A 25,913-nucleotide genomic window follows, 5' to 3' on the forward strand; every position below is an offset into this window, starting at 1 on the left:
ATGCATTATATATTTACATAATGCCAACAACAATCAAGAATCAAAACTTGGATTTAAAGGCATTGAAAATATATTACCGCCCCAGCCCAAAGTGGCGCTCTAGTGTTGCCCAACATGGATTCTTTCCTGAAAGCACCATCCACGAAGCCGCACACAATGGAGATCCCAGCACATGCTATCTGCAGGATTCCCAAAATCACCATACTCCGGTGGTTAAAGATAAAGTAACGGTAGCGATCCATCAGACAATAACTAGTCAAGGGACACTAGAAATCCCTTTTACAATGACTGGCCTTCCTGGAAAAAAAACAAAGAAACAAAAAACAAAATATGAAACACCAATATCAGCACAAAGTCTACAACAGGCATAGGCAACCTTCGGCACTCCAGAGGTTTTGGAAAACACCTCCCATGATGCTTTGCCAGCATTATGGGGGGTGTAGTCCACAACATTTGGAGTGCCGAAGATTGCCTACCTACCCCTGGTCTAGAACATGCACTTTGGCCACATAAGTAAGGACATGAAGAATGAATGTTGGTTGAGCCTTACTAAACTTATCAGATTCTCAGGAGGAATTATTCTGAAATAACAGTGTGTGTTCTAGTAAATCATGGTTTGTTACAGTCATAGCTTGAGGTATACAAAGTTAACATTTAATTCAATCAAAGTTTCAAATGTAAATGTCAGTTAATCTCTCTCAGCCAATGAGCTAAGCCCTGCACTGCTAGGCTTCGCTCAGATAGAATGCATCTGGCTCTCCATAGGAAGTCTACACAGACAGGGGTTGACCAGATGCCGCTGGCCAAGCCCATTCTTTGGCATGTTGCTAGAAGTATATTCTAATGGAAGATGCACTTCTGCATTAGAACTTTTTCTCTAAATTTAAACAGCTTTTTTAGCTGAATAGGTCAACATCCTAATTTGACAAATTTGTTGGGCATTGCCGATTTTTACCTTGATAAATAAAATTCATATAGTATTACATTATAATCATATACCCCATTATTTTTTGTTTTTTTCCCTTCTCTTTAAAGCAGGGGTTCCCAATAAATTTCTCATGTGAAACCCCCCTAAAAAAAAAAAAATTGCGCCACAACGCAAACCTTTTAATTAGCAGAGTGTCTTTTATAGCAAATTTGTTTTTTGCTATATATACACACACACACACACACCAATTTCTACAGATAGTAAACAGATTGTAGTAATTAGGAGCAGATGTATGTAATTTTAGCTTCTTAATACAGGGGTGTGTTTGTATGTAATGTTTGCATTTGTGTGCAGGGTTTTGTTGGCTTTTAAATATGGATGTACATTGTAAGTAGTATTGGGGTTTGAATTCAGGTTGTGTGTTGTGTGTGCAATGTTTATGTTTGCATGTTGTGTTAGTGTTTGATTGCATGCACATACAATTCTACATACATACAACATGGAGACAGAGGAGAGGCTGGGTGCTCAACGATCACTGCATTTCTCCCACGTGTCGGTTTCTCTAATGAAGCGCTGTCACTTCCTCCCAGTCCACCGATCGTGCAGGGGCCCGGTTAGGCTCTTTAAGAGCCGCGGCACCTGTTCAGAGATAATTGCCATTGGGTGGCCCTAAGTGCATGTCCCACACAATGGTCAGATCGCGGCAGAACTCCACTAATTGGGAAACGCTGCTTGAAGGAAACACTGTGTGCCCCTCCCCCCCAAATATTGTAAAAATCTTAACTTTATTCCAGTCTGCTGTTGCTGACATCATCAGACGTGTTCTCAGTCAATCACAATGCAGTCCAATAGGAAAGCATTGGATTAGCTGAGATTGACACTTCTGATGATCTCAGCCAAGGAGGTGGGCCAGGAGCGGAGTCAAATACCACCCGGCCAATCAACATATCCTTATAGAGATGCAATGAATCAATACATCTCTATGAGAAAAGTTCAGTGTCTCCTTGGGTATGCAAATCTGAGAAGAGGCCATGGTTGGAGTCCCTAGGCTGTGATGTAAACACCGCCTTTTCTCTGAAAAGACAGTGTTTACATTAAAAACCCAGCAGGGACTGACTATACCCACCAGCACAACTACACTAAGCTGTAGTTGTCCAGTTGACTATAGTGTCCCTTTAAGGAAAGAAGTGCTTTCTATTACAACCTTTTATGCATTACATTCCCTCCCTCCCTGTACAGATGTCCTTTATACAATACATTTAACCCCTTAAGGACTGAGCCAAATGTACACGTTGTGGTCAAAACAAAACCTTGAATTTGACTATATGTCTGTTCAGGCGTAATTCACCGCTTTAATATTATGTGCACCCACACTTATTATATATCATTTTATTCAGGGGAAACAGAGCTTTCATTTAACATCAAATATTTAGGTATGAAACAATTTAATATGAATAAAATATTTTTTTTAAATGGGAGAAAATAAGAATGTTAAAAAGAAAAAAAAAATCTACGTGACAATTTAACTGTGAATGTCATAATACCGTTTGCTTTTTCTGCAATAAAATACACATTTGTATCCAGCGATGTCTCACGTGTAAAACAATACCCCCTATGTACAGGTTTTATGGTGTTTTGGGAAGTTACAGGGTCAAATATAGCAGGTAACATTTTTCATTTTTTTCACATTAAAATTTGCCAGATTGGTTATGTTGCCTTTGAGACCGTATGCTAGCCCAGGAATGAGAATAACCCCCATGATGGCATACCATTTTCGATAGTAGACAACCCAAGGTATTGCAAATGGGGTATGTCCAGTCTTTTTTTAGTAGCCACTTGGTCACAAACACTGGCCAAAGTTAGTGTTAATATTTGTTTGTGTGTGTGAAAAATGCCAAAAACTAATTTGAACACCAATTTTGGCCAGTGTTTGTGACTAAGTGGCTACTAAAAAAGACTGGACATACCCCATTTGCAATACCTTGGATTGTCTACTATTGCAAATGGTATGCCATCATGGGGATAATTCTTATTCCTGGGCTATCATACGGTCTCAAAGGCAACGTAACCAATCTGGCGAATTTCAATGTGAAAGCTGAAATGCAAGCCTTATATTTGACTAACTTTTGATAACGCCATAAAACCTGTACATGAGTGGTACTGTTATACTCGGGAGACTCCGCTGAACACAGCTATTTTTATTTTTTATTTTTTTTAAAACAGTAAAACTTATCACAACAATTATATCGCCCATGTAAGTGCCATTTGTGTGTGAAAATGCAATAAAATGTCACTTTCACTGACGAAATCATACTTGTAATACATTTTACGGTTTTGAAAAACTAAGATTTGTGTTCAGCGAAACCTTCCGAGTAAAACGGTAACCCTCATGTACAGGTTTAAGGTGTATTGGAAAGTTATGCTAGCAAATTCAATTCCATGGACTTTCTGCCTGGGTCGTCAGGCAGGTCCCACAAATTGTTATTTATAAAAATTACCTAATTATGTAAAATCATCACACACCATATATACATATATATATACACACACACACACACATAATTATTAGGGATCGACAGATTATCGGTCTGGCCAATATTCGGTATCGGCCCATAAAGATACCGATACTGCCGAAAATACATACCAGGACCGCCGGGCCCATTACAAGCCTGGATGGCCTGCAGCAAGCTTTATTTACCTTCCCAGCAGCTCCCCTGTGTAAATCTCACAAGTCTTGCCGCCGTCAGAGCGTTGCCACCGGTTACCATGGCAACGCTCCACGTGGCACACAGGCCGCAAGATTTACATAGGGGAGCTGAAGTGAGCTGCTGGGAGGCAAGAGCTTTCTGCGGGCCCCCACTGCACAGTCCATGCCACCAGACCCAACAGGGAATGCCATATCCCCCCTCCCTGGCCAAGTAAGAAGCAGGGAGGGAAAACAAAAAAAAACCTGCCCCATTATATACCTACAGAAACACACACACTCTGCATTCATTATTTACACACTACACAAATACACACAGCTCCCCTATCTAAACACACTGCATCCACTACATGTGGCATGTATATTTTGTGATTTTACCTTTAGAAATAGTTTTTTCAAAGGGGTAAATGTACAGAATATCGGTAAGTTATCAGCTATTGACCTGAAAGTTCACAGATTATCGCTGCTCTAAAAAAATAAAAAATAAAAAATAAAAAATAAAAAAAAAAAAAAATCAGTCAATCCCTAATACTTATGTATATAGAGATAGAGGAAAATTCATACTTACCGTAATTTTCTTTTCCTGGTCATAGGCCATGGTAGCACAACAATGGGTAGCTCATCCCCATCCCTAATTAGACAGGAACTAATTAAAATAAGGGTATAAGTACCCACTCCTACCCCTCCTACCCTCAGTCTTGAATTCCAGCAAAATCCCTGGGCGGGATCTTTGTGCTGCCATGGCCTATGACCAGGAAAAGAAAATTACGGTAAGTATGAATACATTTTCCTCTTTCCTGGCCATATCCATGGCAGCACAACAATGTGTAATACCCAAGCAAAACCAAGGGAGGGAAGAAAAAAATAAATAAATTACACGGACTCAAATTATTTCATAATGCAAGTGTATTAGCACATCTAGAAGTGAAATCATACAAAAAGACATTAGTTAGATGCTGAAAGGACACATTTACCAAACTTGTCCCATTGACCCGCTCTGACATCTAGTTGATAATGTTGAATAAAGGTGTTCACCGAAGAACATGTAGCTGCTCTGCAGAGAAGTTCTGGAGAGACTCTCGCTGCGGCTGCCCAAGAAGAGGAAAGGGACCTGGTCGAGTGAGCCTTTAGACCGCTAGGTACTGGAACCCCACTGGCACGGTAAGCCTGAATGATAGCGGAGACAATCCATCTGCTCATGGCCTCTTTAGAAGCTTGGCGACCTCTCCTAGCCCCATTCAGGATGATGAATAGCTGATCCAAAGAACCTCCTTCTGAGGAATGTTCTTCTTGCGTCAGGGCTGGAAGCACTATGTCTTCATTCACATGAAAGGCCGTGGTTACCTTAGGGCGAAGTTCGGGGATGGTTCTTAGAATCACCCTGTCTCTGTGAAACACTGCGAAGGGCTCTTTGACTGATAAGGCACTGAGCTCCGAAACCCTTCTCCCTGATGCCAACGCCACCAGCAAAACTGTCTTGATGGTAAGAAGAGGAGGAGAGATGGGACTCCAAGGGTTCGAAGGGAGCTGACTTCATGGCTTGCAATACCAGAGGTAGATCCCATGGGGGAGCAAATGGCTTGATCAGAGGTTTAATCTTGAGTACTGCAGAAAGAAACCTGGATACATCTGGATTAAAAGGCCCATTTGTGGTCAGTGAGAGCTGAAAGAGCGGAGACCTGTACCTTTAAGGTGTTGTAGCTGAAACCCTTATCCAGACCTGTTTGTAGAAACTCCAAGAGGTCTTTAATAGCAGGATGCTGTATGTTAACCGGCTTTGCATCCCAAAAATTCTATAGTAGGTAGAGGAAGTTGAATGCTTCCGAGCCTGTAACAGGGTATCTGTGACTGCAACTGCTCTAGAAGCCTTTCCCTTTCAACCTCCAGGCCTTCAGGTTGAGTAATGCTGGGTGTAGGATAGGACCCTGGTGCAGAAGAGAAGGAACTGCTGGAAGGTCCTATGGGAGGTTCCTGACAGAGGCTCAGAAGAAGAGGGAACCAAGGCCAGCGAGGCCAGTATGGGGCAATCAGAATCATAAATACTGGTTCCTGACGAATCCTTCTTAGAGGAAATATGAGGGGAGTGGGAGGAAATGCATACCCCTTTGTGAACTCCAATCTGCATGATAGAGCATCCCTCTCCCGGGCCTGCGGTTCGTGCCCCCTCAAGAAGAATCCCTGGAGCTTCTGGTTGTTGTTGGTGGCCATGATGTCTGAGAAAGACCCCATTTCTTCACGATATCCTAGAAGACTTCATCTGAGAGGCTCCACTCTCCTGGGTCTATCCTTACCCTGCTGAGAAAGTCTGCTACCGTATGTCACGTCTAAACATTTGTTATGAAGGAACACAACTGCAGATTTCTTATAGTTTGAATATTTATTATAAAAAGTAAAAGGTATTGACTTTAATTCCAATTTACAGGTACTGTAGCTTTAAGTAGTAAACGATAACTGAAGTCCACAATTATATGCACTGTAGCTTTAAGTAGTAAACGATAACTGAAGTCCACAATTATATGCACTGTAGCTTTAAGTAGTAAACGGTGACTGAATCAGAAAGAGTCCTTTAGTAGTATTAATTAATTAGGTGATAAGAAGTTACAATAGCTGTTCCATAGACTTTAACTGAAGTAAGACAGATGCAGCTAACTGAGACAAAGTATGAGTTGAAGTTAGCTGTAACGGGTTTATTTTAACGAAGGACTTTGGAGACAGGAAATAACAGCTTTGAGATGCAACGCTTATCACAGAGGTTTTACTTAGCTTCCGGCACATAGAACACTGGTTCCCGAGATTTCCTCAGAGGCGGTTTATCCTGAATGGTGAGAGTTCAGCTTTCGTCGTGGATGAGGAAAGGTGAAGGGAACTTGAAGTCTTCCAGTCCGGTCCGGTAACAGAGGGCTTTCACAACGATGTTGCAGCCGGTTCGTGAGTACAGAACGTAGTTCAATAATCCAGCGTCGATCAGCTGGTGCGGTCAGATTAAATAGGGAGACCGTGTCATAAAGAGGTGTGGCTAAGCTCAGTGGAACCAGGAAGTAAGAGGATATCATAATTAAGGCATGACACCGTATTCTGCACTCCTGGCAGTTGAAGCGCCACTAGCCCCGCAAGGTTCTTCTGTGTCCAAGACATCAGGGGGATCATTAACCTTACCATACTGCGACTTCGGGTACCTCCTTGATGATTGATATGTGCTACTACTGTAGCATTGTCCTTTCTCACCTTCACCCACTTGTGCTGTAGTAAATGCTGAAAGCGCTTTAGTGCTCTGAAAACCGCCAGAAGTTCCAGAAGGTTTGAGTGGGTCTCGTGTGCAGGACACTCCCACTTCCCCTGGGTGACCTAGTTCTGCAGGTAGGCTCCCCAACCCCAGTGACTAGAGTCTGTCGGTAAAGTAATCCAGGGAATGTTCCCCAGGGGGAACCCTGAGAACAGAGCCTTCTTGTTCATCCACCATGTCAGGCTTAGATGGACCAGGGTGGGAATCCTGATGGGGTGGAGTAGATTCTTCCCTCTGTATTGGGTAAGAAAATTCCTCTGGAGTGTTCTCATTCTCCATTGCGCCCATCTTGTCAAACCTATGGTTGATGACATGGATCCTAGTAGGCTCATGACTCTCTGCCGTGGCAACCTTGACTTGTCGTATCTCCTTCATGATGAGATTTACTCCTCTTTCTCTTGAGAGCTGAACTGTCCCCAGTGCAGTGTTGAACAGGGATCCTAGATAAAGCACGGACTCTGAATGAATAGTCCGCCCCCCCCATTTATCTTCCAGCCGTGTTCCTGCAGGAACTGAATGCAGATCTGTCCCTGTTGATTGAGAGTGTACCTGTCCTCTGACAGCACCAGGATGTAGTCCAGATAATGAAAAATGGCAATGCCGCTCTCTTAATTCTGTGATCAGGACCACCAGGATCTTTGAGACATCAGCCATTGCCCTTGGAAGACTGCTTTGATGATGGACTGAAGCGACTCCATTTTGAATGTTCTTATGTTCAATCGCTTGTTGAGAGTGAAGATCTAGCATGGGTCTCCATGCTCCTGAGGACTTCCTTGTGAGGAATAGGTGAGAATAAAACCAGTGTGTTCTTCCCTCCTTTGGATCTTCCATAATGACACCTTCTTGCTGCAGGGAAGAAAAATGCCAGAAGAGACAATCTCTTATCTCTGTCTCGCGGCCATCTTGTAAGTTGAAAACTGCGACGAGGTGGGGTATCTCTGAATTCCAGAAGATATCCTCTTTTGGTGATGTCCAGCACCCACTTGTCTTTGGTAGAAGAAGACTCACATCTATTTTGGAATAGGAGGAGGCGCGCTCCTACCCCTCCAGGCTGGGAAATCAACCCGTCATAAAGCTCTCGTGTTCTTGCTGAATGCAGAGCCTCTGGATCTTCCTCCTCTGACTGAAGACTGCCCCCCCTCTCCAAGGCTGGGATCTTCCGTATGCTCTACCTGGTCTGTAGGATTTGAAGTCCCGAAAGGAAGAGTGATCTGAAGGTCTTTGGGGGCCAAAATGATCTTAGGCCTACGATCTTGGGGTAGAAAAACATTCTTGCCATCTGCCGCCTTCTTAATGCAATCATCCAGGTTCTTATCAAAGAGCATGTCTCCATAGAACGGTAAAGAGCAGAGGCTGTTCTTAGATGAAGCATCTGCTGACCAGGATCTAAGCCACAAAGTCCTTCTAGTTGAGATGAAAAACGCCATGTTCCTGGCCACTGCTTTGACCATATCCACTGAGGCTTCAGTAGTGAAATCTACAGCCAGCTTAATGTCTTGCAGACTGCCCATGTGGTTGGATCTGCTTCTGCCCTCTTTTATATCCTCCTCCAGCCAGATCTTCAAAGCTCTGGAGACCGAGGTAAGGGCTACCGTGGGGTGGAGTGTGTGTGTGTGTGTGTGTGTGTGTGTGTGTGTGTGTGTGTACACATATATACATATTATTCTATGTGTATTTTGACATCAAATATTAATTTTAAAATACAGTTAGAACAAAATTATACATTTCATTTCTTTATTATTTTTATTTTATTAATTAACATTTACACACACACACACATTTTATTAAAATACACTTAGACAGGGTGTGTAAATATATAACACAGATCACATATATTAAATATATGATCTAAGTATATATTATTTAATTTTACACAGTTTTAATTGTTATTCATTTTACAGCCAGCAAGTGGACTACCTATCATTCCAGGCAGTCCCCCTGCCAGCAATGCTGTAGACGGATATGCCATCCATGTGATTGTGCGGTCATCACAATCACATGGCCCAGGGGGGCCAGAACGGCAGCAGTACTCCCCCTGGGATGGCAGGTGAGTCCCCCCACCGCGATCGCCGGACACCGGGTAAGTACATATGACGGCTTGGGCGTTCTATGCCGCCCGCCTGTGTTTAGGACCTGGTCCCTAAGGACGGCATAGAATGCCCACCGTCCTTAAGGGGTTAAATACCAACTAGACATGTGCAATTTGTTTCGGTCCGAATTTAAATTCAGCCAAATTTTGTCTATTTGGACATTCGAATACTTCTGAATGTCTGAAGTTCGGAAGTGCTTTGGATTTCTGAAAAGTGGCAAAACAGGAGAGGGAGGGAGAACTAAAGGAATGATGACAGGAATCTAACTCTAACACTACCCCTACTGGGGTTGGGGTTAGAGGTAGGCTTAGGGAATTGCCAAAGTCCCGAATTTCACATGGCCGAACGGAACCTAAGTACCGAACCAAATTATTTTCCCATGCACATCCCTAATACCAACAAATAGGGACCGACCAATTATCAGTTTTACTGATATTAACGGCCGATATTTGGTATCGGCCAATAGAGATACCGATATTGCCGATAATACCTCCCTGGGGGGGCCCGCAGCAAGCTCTGACTTACCTCCCAGCAGCTCCTTCAGCTTTCAGTGAGACCCGCCATGGCAACGCTCCACACGGCACTAAGGGCCGCAAGATTTACACTGGGAGCTGAAGGAGCTATTAAAATGTCCACACCACGTCAGTGTTAAATCACTCAATGTACAGGATCTGTGAGCAGTCTAGATGTTCTGTACCAGCATAATCTCTTAGAGATTTACAGACACCAGTACCAACTGTACAGGACACACAGAATTACACTACTCCGCAGCATGGCAGCGAGTGCCACAATCAGGACTAATCCACTCTGCACAATAAGTACATCTTACAATAAACAGTAAAACCCCTAGTTACTGTACATTATAAACGCAAATTTGCTTAGCATGATAAATAGTAATACATACACATTACAATGTACTCATTTTGCAATTCCAATCAAGTCACTGTTTAGCGAATAAACCATTTGTCTCACTTCAGTACACAAAACTACAGAATATTGTTCAGTTTTATTGAACAAACTAAAGTAACTACAATAAAATAAAGATAAGCTGCTACATAATTGTAAGTATAATGAAAAAAAAAAATCACTAATATTGCACTTTATTCTATTTTTATCATGACGTAATTTTAGTCTGTTAATTGACCAGTGACAGCCACCCATCCTGCTGTCCAGCTATAGTGGCTTAAAATTCTAAAATTCAACGCTCAGCCATTGAGCACTGCAGGAAAATATGGCTGGCTCAGCATCTTGGGAGCAGCAATCCACAGCAGGTTGCAAGTCAGAAGTTAAACTTACATTACTGGACCACCAGGGATTGCCATAGCCCCACTCCCTGGCCAGGTAACAAGCAGGGAGGGGGGGGACGACAAAAAAAAAAAAAAACCATATAATTATTAAAAATAAAAATATATAAAAAATTAAATTAAAAAATTCAGAGAAACTGCTATGTTTACATTTGGGGTTAAGCCAGCCTCTAGTGGCTGTCTTCCGGACAGCTACTAGAGGCGCATCTGCGACGCTGGAGGCACATTTGGCCTCCATTGCGCAGAGTGTCCATAGGAAAGCATTGAGAAATGCTTTCCTATGGACACTTTGAATGCGCGCGCGGCACTAGCCGTGCATGCGCATTCGGCTCCGCTGACGTCGGCGGGGGAGGAGAGGTCACCAGCGCTGGAATAAGGTAAGCTGCTGAAGGGGTTTTAACTCCTTCAGCACCACGGGAGCGGGACCCTGAGGGTGGGGCACCCTCAGGACACTATAGTGTCAGGAAAACTGCTTTGTTTTCCCTGACACTATAGTGTTCCTTTAAATATGGACTTTCCCTCCTAAGTAGGTACAGTTGGGAAGTATGCATTTAAGTTGTAAAGTTATAACAGGGTTTGAATGATGTGTAAAAAGGAGTAAAATATTTAACACAACATGCAATGATTTCATTAGTCATTGATGCTGTACATGCTTAACATCAAGAACACCGTTTACCAAACATTACAAATTTACAAGATAGTAGTTTACCGGCATCCCGGTGTTTAAACACTTAACCTGTGTGGCAACTTTGATCATAAATAGTGGGAGTGGCAAAAATACAAGGGTTACACATCAAGCTTCTTAACCAAACGTTTCCCTTTTAAATAGGTATTCTATAAAGCTGATATACTAATTAAAACCACAAAACACAACAGCACATTATAGAAAACAGTTGGAGTGTCAGAGCAATGTTCAAGAATCCAGTGGAATATGAAAGCAAACGTGGATTTTAATGACCTGACCTGTTCTTTACCATGTTTTAAGGACACTTTACAATGTTCAGGTGTGGCATTTGTCATTATCTTGCAATAAATTAATACAGATAAAAAATAGCCAAACTAGAAAGTAGCCATGATTAGTGAACGGGCTAGTATCTCAGTTCTTCTACAAGAGACAAGACAAGTGACCTTACTTTTGACTTCTTAAAGATCAATAACTTTGTAAAGGATACATAGGGGAGTCTAATTTTGTGCCCAGGACAAGGTTCCATACTGTTAAGTAAGGAGTTGGACTTGAAAGGCTTGGCAAGATCTAGATTATATATTTAACCCAATCCAGCACAAACAGCTTTCATACTCTCCATGTTGAGAGAAAACACACACACACACACACACACGAGAAAATTAAAGTGGGGAAACAAACCCTTCCAGGAAGACCTGGTCAGGCATGTTACCCATGCAAGGTAATTGGTTACGAAATAAATCATCTCTGCAGAGAATACAACATCAGAACCATTGTCACAATCAATGTCATCATGCCACCATGTGGTCCTCTGTTTTAGATGAACCAGAGCAGTGAATCCAAAATCACTTGCAAGTGATCCGCACCAACATGGAAACCAGACTCCAGTCAATTAAAAGTGACACGGGTGGGAACCAGGAGAATTGGACGGTCTAACCCCTAAACTAATAAAGATTGAACTGCAGAGCTTTATACTGAAAGCCCAGAGAGTGGGTTTAAAACCGTAAAGGTCTCGACAACTTTGTTGTAAGCCTCTTTAATTTGTTTTAACATTGTTGTGCATCGAATAGTGTTTTACGCTATATATTTTCCATTTTTAATTTACATATTGCTATATGACATTTCAACAACCCTACACTTTTGAACACAGTTATCAAAGTCTTTTTGTACACTTTGCACTAAAAGATTGAAAACTTACAACCAACAGGGGTGAATTTAAAATCGTAGTGCATATTTCCACCTTGTGCTGCTGCTACACTTATGAAGTTACATTCTCTGCAGAGGGGATTTATTTTGTAACCAATTACCTTGTGGAAAATCATATTTGTTAGGTAAACAGATCGGTGTGACATGACATGGGCATATTCGGCCTTTTGTGCATATGTCCTAACAAAAAACATAACCTTGGACCCCACCCAAAAAAGACATGGACACCAATTTAAAGTGAATAAAATTGTCACGGCTTTAATAAATTATAAATAGAATTAAATATATAAATAACAAAATGGGTAATTTCCAAACATTCCGAATTTTACAAAGACACATAATTCACCCCAACTTAAAAACAGTACTATACCCACCGGCAATGACCCATAACATAAGCTAACAATAATCCATATAACGAGATATGAATAGCATAACCAAACATGGCCACAACAGGCATTATACACCAAGTGATTTAACATTGTAGGGGCATACTGAGACACCCCTACACCACCAGGTTGAGAACCACCTATGGGCTCCAACCTACCAATTAACAAAATTCAACCATGTGAATATTGTTACCAAACATCACAGCTACCAAAAACTTCCTACCCCCTAAAATCGTATCCAGCCCCCGCGACCCAATGGGATAAACGAAGAGCACCATAACCCAAATGTAAAGGGAGGGACAACAACAGGTAAGTATGGCTAATTAAAAACTGCCCCTTATCTAAAATGTCCATTATGAAGAACTTAATTCCAACTGAAGCCACGGCCCCATAGCCACTAAACCCCACCTCTACATATGCCCGCCTCCTAGCCAGGGGCGTATTAGCCGCGAGGCAAACAAGGCATTTGCCTTGGGCGGCATTTTCCAGGGGGCGGCAAAAAAAGCCGCCCCCAAATGCCCAAGGCAAATGTCTTGTTAGCCTTGCGGCTAACAGACATGCCGGCGGGCTGCTGGGCGATCGGGCGGGCGGGCGGGCGGCGAGGGAGCACTTCCCCTGAGCTGTCTGCTCAGCTCCCTCGCCGGCCGCAGAGTGAGGCTGGGAGGCGGAGCCGGAATATGACGTCATATTCCGGCTCCCAGCCTCACTCTGAGGCGCGCGAGGGAGCTGAGCAGACAGCTCAGGGGAAGTGCTCCCTCGCCGCCCGCCCGCCCAGCAGCCACTGGACCACCAGGGAGGAAGAGACACCCCCCTCCCCAGCATTCCCAAAGGTAAGGAGGCTGGGGGGGGGGGGGGTAAATTAAAAAAAAAAAAAATGTGTTAAAAATAAATTTTTAAAAAATGTGTGTCTGTCTGTCTGTCTGTTAGTCAGTGTGTGTCTGTCTGTCTGTCTGTTAGTCAGTGTGTGTCTGTCTGTCTGTCTGTTAGTCAGTGTGTGTCTGTCTGTCTGTCTGTTAGTCAGTGTGTGTCTGTCTGTCTGTCTGTTAGTCAGTGTGTGTCTGTCTGTCTGTCTGTTAGTCAGTGTGTGTCTGTCTGTCTGTCTGTTAGTCAGTGTGTGTCTGTCTGTCTGTCTGTTAGTCAGTGTGTGTCTGTCTGTCTGTCTGTTAGTCAGTGTGTGTCTGTCTGTCTGTCTGTTAGTCAGTGTGTGTCTGTCTGTCTGTCTGTTAGTCAGTGTGTGTCTGTCTGTCTGTCTGTTAGTCAGTGTGTGTCTGTCTGTCTGTCTGTTAGTCAGTGTGTGTCTGTCTGTCTGTCTGTTAGTCAGTGTGTGTCTGTCTGTCTGTCTGTTAGTGTGTGTGTCTGTCTGTCTGTCTGTTAGTGTGTGTGTCTGTCTGTCTGTCTGTTAGTGTGTGTGTCTGTCTGTCTGTCTGTTAGTGTGTGTGTCTGTCTGTCTGTCTGTTAGTGTGTGTGTCTGTCTGTCTGTCTGTTAGTGTGTGTGTGTCTGTCTGTCTGTCTGTTAGTGTGTGTGTCTGTCTGTCTGTCTGTTAGTGTGTGTGTCTGTCTGTCTGTCTGTTAGTGTGTGTGTGTGTCTGTCTGTCTGTTAGTGTGTGTGTGTGTCTGTCTGTCTGTTAGTGTGTGTGTGTGTCTGTCTGTCTGTTAGTGTGTGTGTGTGTCTGTCTGTCTGTTAGTGTGTGTGTGTGTCTGTCTGTCTGTTAGTGTGTGTGTGTGTCTGTCTGTCTGTTAGTGTGTGTGTGTGTCTGTCTGTCTGTTAGTGTGTGTGTGTGTCTGTCTGTCTGTTAGTGTGTGTGTGTGTCTGTCTGTCTGTTAGTGTGTGTGTGTCTGTCTGTCTGTTAGTGTGTGTGTGTCTGTCTGTCTGTTAGTGTGTGTGTCTGTCTGTCTGTCTGTTAGTGTGTGTGTGTGTCTGTCTGTCTGTCTGTTAGTGTGTGTGTGTCTGTCTGTCTGTCTGTTAGTGTGTGTGTGTGTCTGTCTGTCTGTTAGTGTGTGTGTGTCTGTCTGTCTGTTAGTGTGTGTGTGTCTGTCTGTCTGTTAGTGTGTGTGTCTGTCTGTCTGTTAGTGTGTGTGTCTGTCTGTCTGTTAGTGTGTGTGTCTGTCTGTCTGTTAGTGTGTGTGTCTGTCTGTCTGTTAGTGTGTGTGTCTGTCTGTCTGTTAGTGTGTGTGTCTGTCTGTCTGTTAGTGTGTGTGTCTGTCTGTCTCTTAGTGTGTGTGTCTGTCTGTCTGTTAGTGTGTGTGTCTGTCTGTCTGTTAGTGTGTGTGTCTGTCTGTCTGTTAGTGTGTGTGTCTGTCTGTCTGTCTGTGTGTGTGTCTGTCTGTCTGTCTGTCTGTGTGTGTGTCTGTCTGTCTGTCTGTGTGTGTGTCTGTCTGTCTGTCTGTGTGTGTGTCTGTCTGTCTGTCTGTGTGTGTGTCTGTCTGTCTGTCTGTGTGTGTGTCTGTCTGTCTGTCTGTGTGTGTGTCTGTCTGTCTGTCAGTGTGTGTGTCTGTCTGTCTGTTAGTGTGTGTGTCTGTCTGTCTGTTAGTGTGTGTGTCTGTCTGTCTGTTAGTGTGTGTGTCTGTCTGTCTGTTAGTGTGTGTGTCTGTTAGTGTGTGTGTCTGTTAGTGTGTGTGTCTGTGCCTGTGAGTGTGTGTGTGCCTGTGAGTGTGTGTGTATGTTAGTGAGTGTGTGTATGTTAGTGAGTGTGTGTATGTTAGTGAGTGTGTGTCTGCTAGTTTGTGTCTGCTAGTGAGTGAGTGTGTGTCTGTTAGTGAGTGTGTTTGTCTGTTACTGAGTGTGAGTGTGTCTGTTAGTGTGTGTGTATTTCTGTTAGCGAGTGTGTGTTTCTGTTAGCTAGTGTATGCGTATCTGTCAGTGAATGTGTGTGTGTGTGTGTGTGTGTGTGTGTGTATTTAGAATGCGGGGCGGGGGGAAAGGTTGGGTGGGGGTGGCGCGGGGGGAGCCTGAGTTTTGTCCTGCCTAGGGCAGCACAAAACCAGGATACACCACTGCTCCTAGCTCTGTCAAGGCCCACTCCACTTAGCTGCACTGTTCCATGGGCTACATTTTTGCAGGTTGTGATTCACATCTGGTTATTGGATTACATTATTGATATTTTGAGATGTCACTCTGCTTGCAATTTTTTTTTTTTGGTGCATAGGATTACATACAAGCTTGTATGACCAAGCCCTTGTATAGCCTGTGGGGCCCCAAAACTCCCAATCTCAGAGCCTGCTGTTGTGCCAACTTCAGTTCGAGCACAGTGTTGCTCCCTTCCGACTCGGATTAAGGCTGTGAACCCAGATCATCAGTCGGAAAGGCCAGTTTCTGCAGGAGCATGCGACCGGTCAGCGTGGCGGGCAGGCCCCGCCTCCACTTATATTTTTTGCATGCCCAAATCAGAAAGAAAAGTGCAGAGAAGAGATTATTGATAGGATCATAAACCAATATTTGAGTACAGAGGCATAACTAGAGACCACTGGGCAATGGCACCATCCCGTGTCCCTCATTGCCCCCTGCCCAGCCCCTCCATGTGTCTCATTCCCCCCAATACCCGGTCTGGAAGGAATTGCTCGTTGCTCTCAGTTGCACTTCCTGTCTGCTCAGCCACACTACATATTGTGGCAGGAGGGGAGCAGCACAGCGCTCCCAGTCTGCTAGTCAGCCAGAAACCGCGTCCTGGGTCGGTGCGGCCATGCTCCAGCCCTGTGATGATGCAGACCCTTGATCGCAGGAGTCGCAGCTGAGGCTGGGCCCTCGGAATTGACGGCCTAGTTGCAGCTGCAACCCATATGACTTTAGTAGTTTCACCACTGCTTGAGTAAACATACACATACATATCAGTGCATTGAGATCAGAGAGGAGGTTCGATAATTACACCAGTTAGGTGGCCACCTAAGAAAACACCACTTGCTGGGGCCTCAACCCATGCCTCTACTACAGCCATGCAGTCACAGTGCATTAACGAAGGCCTCACAAACAACATAGGAAAGGCTACAGTAATGGAACAAGAAACATAACATGTCAGAGTTGCTCATTCTCTTATTAATTGTGTATGTGTTTGCATACACCGATAACTGTACAGATGAAGTGCAAGAGAGAAAAAAAGTTATAATGCAGGGCTTGACAAATTTGCTTGGAATCTAGGAGCCAGCAAAAAAAGGTAAGAGTCAGATTTTTCAATGTCAAAAATACAATTCTTAAAGGGTCACTATAGTCACCAGAACCACTACAGCTTAATGTAGTTCGTGTGTATGTAATCTGTCCCTGCACACTTTTCAATATGAACCCTGCCTTTTCAGGAAAACTTTTTTTTTTACATTGCTGCTTTGTAATACTTATAGTGACAGTCACTCAGATGGCCTCTGGAGTGCATCCTGGGGCAGTGCTGCACAGTGTGCAGCACCTACTTATAGCATCTCCACACCCTGCATCAATGAATCTCTACCAGGATATGCGTATTGGCGCAACATGCCGTTTTGCCACACATGCGCAATAGCCCCCTCCCCTCCCCCCCCAACGCTTTCCTATAGAAAAGCATTGGATTGGCTGAGATCATCAAGATTGATGATCACAGTCATGGAGGCAGGGCCAGCTGCGGCGAGATCAGTACAGTGTGTGGTGAAAAAGGTGAATAAAACCCCCTTTCCCATGTGATTGGAGGGGGAACAGTCATATGAACACACTCATTGACACACACAGAGCAACTGCAAAAATCACACACATATAAGTGACCAACCAGCCTCCCTATCTGGGTTCAGCTTTCCCTGTGGTCCAGTGGGGCTTCAGTCATCTCCCTGCACTGCTCCATAGAGCGCTGATTAGTGATGCCGGGGCCGGAATTACGTCATATTCCAGCTCCCGGCATCACTGGAGGGTGCGCGAGGGAGCAGAGCCGGGAGGTTGTTGCAGCTCCCTCATGCACCTGCCTGTCTGCCTCAAACCTCCAGGAGCCACCCGTCCGTACGCACGCCAATGCTCTCACTCGCAAGGCTGCTTGCCCACGCACTTCCTGAGCTAGCCGGCCAAATGACCTCCCACACGCCCATGCTCTTTATTAACCTGCCGGCCACCCGACTCCACTAATAGACAGCCGGTGACCTCGGGGGCTGAATGGGCAAGCATAATCCCAGGCGCCAGGACAAGAATCCTAGTCGCCAAGGCGGCCTGGGATTTGTCGAGCCCTGTTAAAATGTAAATTACAATACAGGCCTTTTTTTTCCCTCTTTCTTATGGTGGAACATCATCCTCATTTAATGGGGAGAGAGTATGAAGTAAAACAACAGAAGCGCTTTCCAAAATGTTCGTATGGGTGGGCAAGTTTGTCATATTTGCAAAGATGTATGGGACTTCCTTATATTATTTTTAATAAATCAATAAATAAATGTTCCAATGCAGTCAAAAGTTATAAGAAAATAGGGACTTCTATGTCTCATGCATTTTAACTTGACAAAAAGGCAGAGTTACTGCCGTCAGGTTTTATCAACTCCTCAAACTTTCACTAGTGATGGAGGTTCTCATGGTCTTGCAGAATCCTCCACAGACACCAATGTTTGTCCTTTCATGCATACCCTGCATCCCCAGACTACCGCACACCAAGTGGCATTGTCACCATCGGGGTTTTTTTTACAAAGAAAACAGACACCAGAATGGGGTGAACATACAGAGAGAGTTTCTGTAATATTTCTTACAGGAAAACTGTCCATTATACAAAGAAGTGTAAATTCAAGTAAATTTTAAGATTGGTTCAGGTGTTCTGGCTTTATATTTTAAACTGACATTACACAAGAAAGTTAAAAATGACAATACCGCAGGCAGTGTTGGAAGGGCAGAGAAGAGCGTAACAACATTCATAAACAGGGCTATACATAGGACACAAGGTCACGCATTTAGGCTGGAAGAAAAGACATTTAATCTAAGGCAAAGAAAAGTTTTTACAGTAAGAAATATAAGGATGTGGAATTTTCTGCCTGAGGAGGTGGTTTTATCAGAGTCCATACAGATAAACTGCAATTGGATAAATACTTGCAAAAACATAACATACAGGGATATAATTTCTAATTATTGGGGTAATAGCTGCTTGATCCAAAGAGACATCTGACTGCTATTTTGGGGTCAAGAAGGATTTCTTTCCTAGTTTGTTGCAAAATTGGAAGCGCTTTAGACTGATTTTTTTTTTGCCTTCTTTTGGATAAACAGCAAAAACATATGAGAGGAAGGCTGAACTTGATGGATGCAAGTTTCTAGTCCACTGTGTAACTATGCACATTCTACCAGGAAATCCTCCTGTTTAATCATATGCCAACTGCAGGGGCTATAGGAGATCCAAATACAGCCCAGGAGAGCCCAAACCTGGGCATTGCCTTGATGCACACAGCAGGGGAGAGCCCCCTATCATTACACACCGGGCATTATATTAAGACACACAGCATGGGAGAGCCCCCTATCGTTACAGACCGGGAATTATATTAATGCACACGGCATGGGAGAGCCCCCTATCGTTACACACCGGGAATTATATTAATGCACACGGCATGGGAGAGCCCCCTATCGTTACACACCGGGAATTATATTAATGCACACGGCATGGGAGAGCCCCCTATCGTTACACACCGGGAATTATATTAATGCACACGGCATGGGAGAGCCCCCTATCGTTACACACCGGGCATTATATTAATGCACACGGCATGGGAGAGCCCCCTATCGTTACACACCGGGCATTATATTAATGCACACGGCATGGGAGAGCCCCCTATCGTTACAGACCGGGCATTATATTAATGCACACGGCATGGGAGAGCCCCCTATCGTTACAGACCGGGCATTATATTAATGCACACGGCATGGGAGAGCCCCCTATCGTTACAGACCGGGCATTATATTAATGCACACGGCATGGGAGAGCCCCCTATCGTTACAGACCGGGCATAATATTAATGCACACGGCATGGGAGAGCCCCCTATCGTTACAGACCGGGCATTATATTAATACACACGGCATGGGAGAGCCCCCTATCGTTACAGACCGGGCATTATATTAATACACACGGCATGGGAGAGCCCCCTATCGTTACAGACCGGGAATTATATTAATACACACGGCATGGGAGAGCCCCCTATCGTTACACACCGGGAATTATATTAATACACACGGCATGGGAGAGCCCCCTATCGTTACACACCGGGAATTATATTAATGCACACGGCATGGGAGAGCCCCCTATCGTTACACACCGGGAATTATATTAATGCACACGGCATGGGAGAGCCCCCTATCGTTACACACCGGGCATTATATTAATGCACACGGCATGGGAGAGCCCCCTATCGTTACACACCGGGCATTATATTAATGCACACGGCATGGGAGAGCCCCCTATCGTTACAGACCGGGCATTATATTAATGCACACGGCATGGGAGAGCCCCCTATCGTTACAGACCGGGCATTATATTAATGCACACGGCATGGGAGAGCCCCCTATCGTTACAGACCGGGCATTATATTAATGCACACGGCATGGGAGAGCCCCCTATCGTTACAGACCGGGCATAATATTAATGCACACGGCATGGGAGAGCCCCCTATCGTTACAGACCGGGCATTATATTAATACACACGGCATGGGAGAGCCCCCTATCGTTACAGACCGGGCATTATATTAATACACACGGCATGGGAGAGCCCCCTATCGTTACAGACCGGGCATTATATTAATACACACGGCATGGGAGAGCCCCCTATCGTTACAGACCGGGCATTATATTAATACACACGGCATGGGAGAGCCCCCTATCGTTACAGACCGGGCATTATATTAATACACACGGCATGGGAGAGCCCCCTATCGTTACAGACCGGGCATTATATTAATACACACGGCATGGGAGAGCCCCCTATCGTTACAGACCGGGCATTATATTAATACACACGGCATGGGAGAGCCCCCTATCGTTACAGACCGGGCATTATATTAATACACACGGCATGGGAGAGCCCCCTATCGTTACAGACCGGGCATTATATTAATACACACGGCATGGGAGAGCCCCCTATCGTTACAGACCGGGCATTATATTAATACACACGGCATGGGAGAGCCCCCTATCGTTACAGACCGGGCATTATATTAATACACACGGCATGGGAGAGCCCCCTATCGTTACAGACCGGGCATTATATTAATACACACGGCATGGGAGAGCCCCCTATCGTTACAGACCGGGCATTATATTAATACACACGGCATGGGAGAGCCCCCTATCGTTACAGACCGGGCATTATATTAATACACACGGCATGGGAGAGCCCCCTATCGTTACAGACCGGGCATTATATTAATACACACGGCATGGGAGAGCCCCCTATCGTTACAGACCGGGCATTATATTAATACACACGGCATGGGAGAGCCCCCTATCGTTACAGACCGGGCATTATATTAATACACACGGCATGGGAGAGCCCCCTATCATTATAGACCGGGCATTATATTAATACACACGGCATGGGAGAGCCCCCTATCATTATAGACCGGGCATTATATTAATACACACGGCATGGGAGAGCCCCCTATCATTATAGACCGGGCATTATATTAATACACACGGCATGGGAGAGCCCCCTATCATTATAGACCGGGCATTATATTAATACACACGGCATGGGAGAGCCCCCTATCATTATAGACCGGGCATTATATTAATACACACGGCATGGGAGAGCCCCCTATCGTTACAGACCGGGCATTATATTAATACACACGGCATGGGAGAGCCCCCTATCGTTACAGACCGGGCATTATATTAATACACACGGCATGGGAGAGCCCCCTATCGTTATAGACCGGGCATTATATTAATACACACGGCATGGGAGAGCCCCCTATCATTATAGACCGGGCATTATATTAATACACACGGCATGGGAGAGCCCCCTATCATTATAGACCGGGCATTATATTAATACACACGGCATGGGAGAGCCCCCTATCATTATAGACCGGGCATTATATTAATACACACGGCATGGGAGAGCCCCCTATCATTATAGACCGGGCATTATATTAATACACACGGCATGGGAGAGCCCCCTATCATTATAGACCGGGCATTATATTAATACACACGGCATGGGAGAGCCCCCTATCATTATAGACCGGGCATTATATTAATACACACGGCATGGGAGAGCCCCCTATCATTATAGACCGGGCATTATATTAATACACACGGCATGGGAGAGCCCCCTATCATTATAGACCGGGCATTATATTAATACACACGGCATGGGAGAGCCCCCTATCATTATAGACCGGGCATTATATTAATACACACGGCATGGGAGAGCCCCCTATCATTATAGACCGGGCATTATATTAATACACACGGCATGGGAGAGCCCCCTATCATTATAGACCGGGCATTATATTAATACACACGGCATGGGAGAGCCCCCTATCATTATAGACCGGGCATTATATTAATACACACGGCATGGGAGAGCCCCCTATCATTATATTAATACACACGGCATGGGAGAGCCCCCTATCATTATAGACCGGGCATTATATTAATACACACGGCATGGGAGAGCCCCCTATCATTATAGACCGGGCATTATATTAATACACACGGCATGGGAGAGCCCCCTATCATTATAGACCGGGCATTATATTAATACACACGGCATGGGAGAGCCCCCTATCATTATATTAATACACACGGCATGGGAGAGCCCCCTATCATTATATTAATACACACGGCATGGGAGAGCCCCCTATCATTATATTAATACACACGGCATGGGAGAGCCCCCTATCATTATATTAATACACACGGCATGGGAGAGCCCCCTATCATTATAGACCGGGCATTATATTAATACACACGGCATGGGAGAGCCCCCTATCATTATAGACCGGGCATTATATTAATACACACGGCATGGGAGAGCCCCCTATCATTATAGACCGGGCATTATATTAATACACACGGCATGGGAGAGCCCCCTATCATTATAGACCGGGCATTATATTAATACACACGGCATGGGAGAGCCCCCTATCATTATAGACCGGGCATTATATTAATACACACGGCATGGGAGAGCCCCCTATCATTACAGACCGGGCATTATATTAATACACACGGCATGGGAGAGCCCCCTATCATTACAGACCGGGCATTATATTAATACACACAGCATGGGAGAGCCCCCTATCATTATAGACCGGGCATTATATTAATACACACGGCATGGGAGAGCCCCCTATCGTTATAGACCGGGCATTATATTAATACACACGGCATGGGAGAGCCCCCTATCACTACAGACCGGGCATTATATTAATACACACAGCATGGGAGAGCCCCCTATCATTATAGACCGGGCATTATATTAATACACACAGCATGGGAGAGCCCCCTATCACTACAGACCGGGCATTATATTAATACACACAGCATGGGAGAGCCCCCTATCATTATAGACCGGGCATTATATTAATACACACGGCATGGGAGAGCCCCCTATCGTTATAGACCGGGCATTATATTAATACACACGGCATGGGAGAGCCCCTTATCACTATTGACCGGGCATTATATTAATACACACGGCATGGGAGAGCCCCTTATCACTATTGACCGGGCATTATAGTAATACAGACGGCATTGGAGAGCCCCCTATCATTATAGACCGGGCATTATAGTAATACACACGGCATGGGAGGGCCCCCTATCACTATAGACCGGGCATTATATTAACACCGCGCAGGACAGAGGAGTCCGGGACAATTCGACCCCAGTGATCTCCATGCTCGGTCTTGTTCCGGCTTCAGGTACCCAGCCTGCTACATAATGGCCAAAATAGGAGTCTTACCTTTACATGCAGAGTTCCAAATCCCTTCTGCCTACCGGACCGCTGCTGTTCTATGGGAGTCGGACTGAACCAATACTGCAAGCGGGGAACTCCAACATCCAGACACCTCCCCTCAACAGGTGTGCATACAGGGAAAGTACCTCCTCCTCCTCCCTGACAGGTGTGTTAAGAGGGGAAAGTAACTCCCCCTACGACAGGTGTGTATGCAGAGGAAAGTACCTCCAAAGCAGTGCATAAAGGGAAAGTACCCCCTCAAGGAGGAGTATACAGAAGAAAGTGCCTACCCCTGTGGCAGGTGTCTATACATGAAATGTTTGCATACAGGGTGATAAAAAAAAATAAAAAAAATAAGTGTGAACCTCCCTGAGTAGTTGTACATACTGGGACAAAGTTCTGCGGATGCCCTTCCAGTGTCAGTGCAAATAGAGGGGGGAAGAACCTCTCTGTGAAAGGTGTGCACACCAGGAGAAAGGAATCTATCTGGCCAGTTGCACATACGGGAAAAAGCACATCCTACTGACAGGATTGTACTGGAAAAAGGAACCTCCCACTGACTGGTCTGTGTGTATACAGGGGACAATTATCTTTCCTAGCAGGTAAGTATACAGAGTGAGAAAATGATTGGCAAACTTTATACAGGGAAAAGTTACAGGTGTGTACACAGAAAAACGATTCTCCTCCTTGGTATACACAAAAAAATAAGCACATTTCCTTTGATACTTAATAGGTGTGTATATCTCCTGTGCACATAACCCTTAATAGGGAGAAAGGGACACAGACAAGGGCATGGCTAGGAGAATAACACTGGACAATTCTAGCACACATATATTATATGGGTGATGTGTGGATGCCAGTCATAATAAACAGTAAATGTAATCGATGTTCCCATTTACCTAATTGTTATGTGAAGCAAGGGTAGGGCAGTAATAATTATGTGTAATGTATGATGCTAACGTTAGCTGCTTCAGCAACATGTGTGATGTTCTATTATGTGGCAAAATTAGCCACTTATCTGTATGCAAGACTGAGTTGGTTTGACTATTTGGGGTTCCCGAACAGACTAAAGACATATAGTTCGTCAGTCGAATCAACTACCAAACCTTGAGATCACCCAGGGAAGTCGTGTGCCTCCAATTGACTGTATTCACACCAAGAACCGCAAGATTCTAAATGGTCGGATGGGTGGCTGCCATTCGTATGACCGAACACGTGGCAGCGGCCATCTTTGCTCACGAACATATAGCGGTGTTTGGTCGTCGAGCGCATGGAACTATAATCGGACACTCAACAGCGCAAACACAGCTGAACTTCCATCCTCTCGTATGTTCGTTCCCCTTCACCTATACAGAGCAGCATTCGACTGAATGAAACGAATGAACAAAAGGCGGTATTTCAACAGAGAGGGCGCTCAGATCCCTGCTATTCGGTGAAGTATCTTTCGTGGAGTTCTGACTAATATTATATGAGAAAGAAACAGATTTAAACCACAATATCAATAAAAAGTAGTGCAAATTACTTAGCTTCAATTAATGTGTAGCCTCCCGAGATCGTTATCCACAACAAACGACCTTTACAAAGTACAAAAAAACACAAACAGAATCGGGATACGGCTGTATAATTTATAGAGAGAACATATAAAAACACAATAGTGTAATACAGTATGCACAATGGATCTTGCGCTGTTAATAAATGCACTCACGAGATAGCGTAGAAATAAGTGCTCACAAGGTGCCTCCCCTGATGGTATGGGGGGCTAGTAATCCCCTTGCCAAATCGAGATAGCCAATGGTACACGGGACTCCAAGTAGATGATGGTCAAAATCAAATTATATTTACTTGTAGTCCCGTGTACCATTGGCTATCTCGATTTGGCAAGGAGATTACTAGCCCCCCATACCATTAGGGGAGGCACCTTGTGAGCGCTTATTTCTACACTATCTCATGATTGCATTTATTAACAGCGCACGATCCATTGTGCATACTGTATTACACTATTGTGTTTTTATATGTTCTCTCTATAGATTATACAGCCGTATCCCGATTCTGTTTGCGGTTTTTAATATTATATGAGTTATGATGGTTTGAAATATTGTTATTTTTCTGTACTTGGGAGATAATCTAATTAAACAATTGTCCTTACTCAATTATTTCCAAGTACAGAGGAGTCTGGGAAATGTGACTTTGTTCCCTGTCCCCAACAAGGTCCACCAGGGGAAAAACCCTGCAATGTAATTAAAGAAACCCCTTGCATGGGGAATTGTATAAAAGCCAGCTGTGGCTCAATAAAAACTAGTTGACTCCCAAAGCTGTGTATCGTCCGGTTATTGGGGAATTTGAATATGTGTGCCTGTTTGTATGTATGTCTTTGTATGTATGTATGTGTCTGTCTGTGTGTCTGTATGCGTGCCTGTCAGTGTTTGTCCGTGTGTGTGTGTGTGTCTGTATATGTGTCTGCCTGTG

At 44.5% G+C, this 25,913-nt stretch overlaps 1 protein-coding gene across 1 annotated transcript in view; it reads right to left on the bottom strand.

The window, feature by feature from the left end:
- Positions 1-23,564, bottom strand: part of LOC134614533 (uncharacterized) — a 40,100-nt gene extending 16,536 nt beyond the window's left edge. The window contains exons 1-2 of the mRNA XM_063458446.1: positions 23,454-23,564; positions 78-297 (exon numbers count right to left, since the gene is read on the bottom strand). Coding sequence (XP_063314516.1) covers positions 78-242 — 165 coding nt within the window. The 5' untranslated portion in view covers positions 243-297; positions 23,454-23,564. The remainder of the gene's footprint in view (positions 1-77; positions 298-23,453) is intronic.
- Positions 23,565-25,913: the final 2,349 nt, after the last annotated feature.

This window comes from Pelobates fuscus, chromosome 6 (genome assembly GCF_036172605.1).
Source record: "Pelobates fuscus isolate aPelFus1 chromosome 6, aPelFus1.pri, whole genome shotgun sequence".
In the NCBI taxonomy this organism is placed as follows: domain Eukaryota; kingdom Metazoa; phylum Chordata; class Amphibia; order Anura; family Pelobatidae; genus Pelobates; species Pelobates fuscus.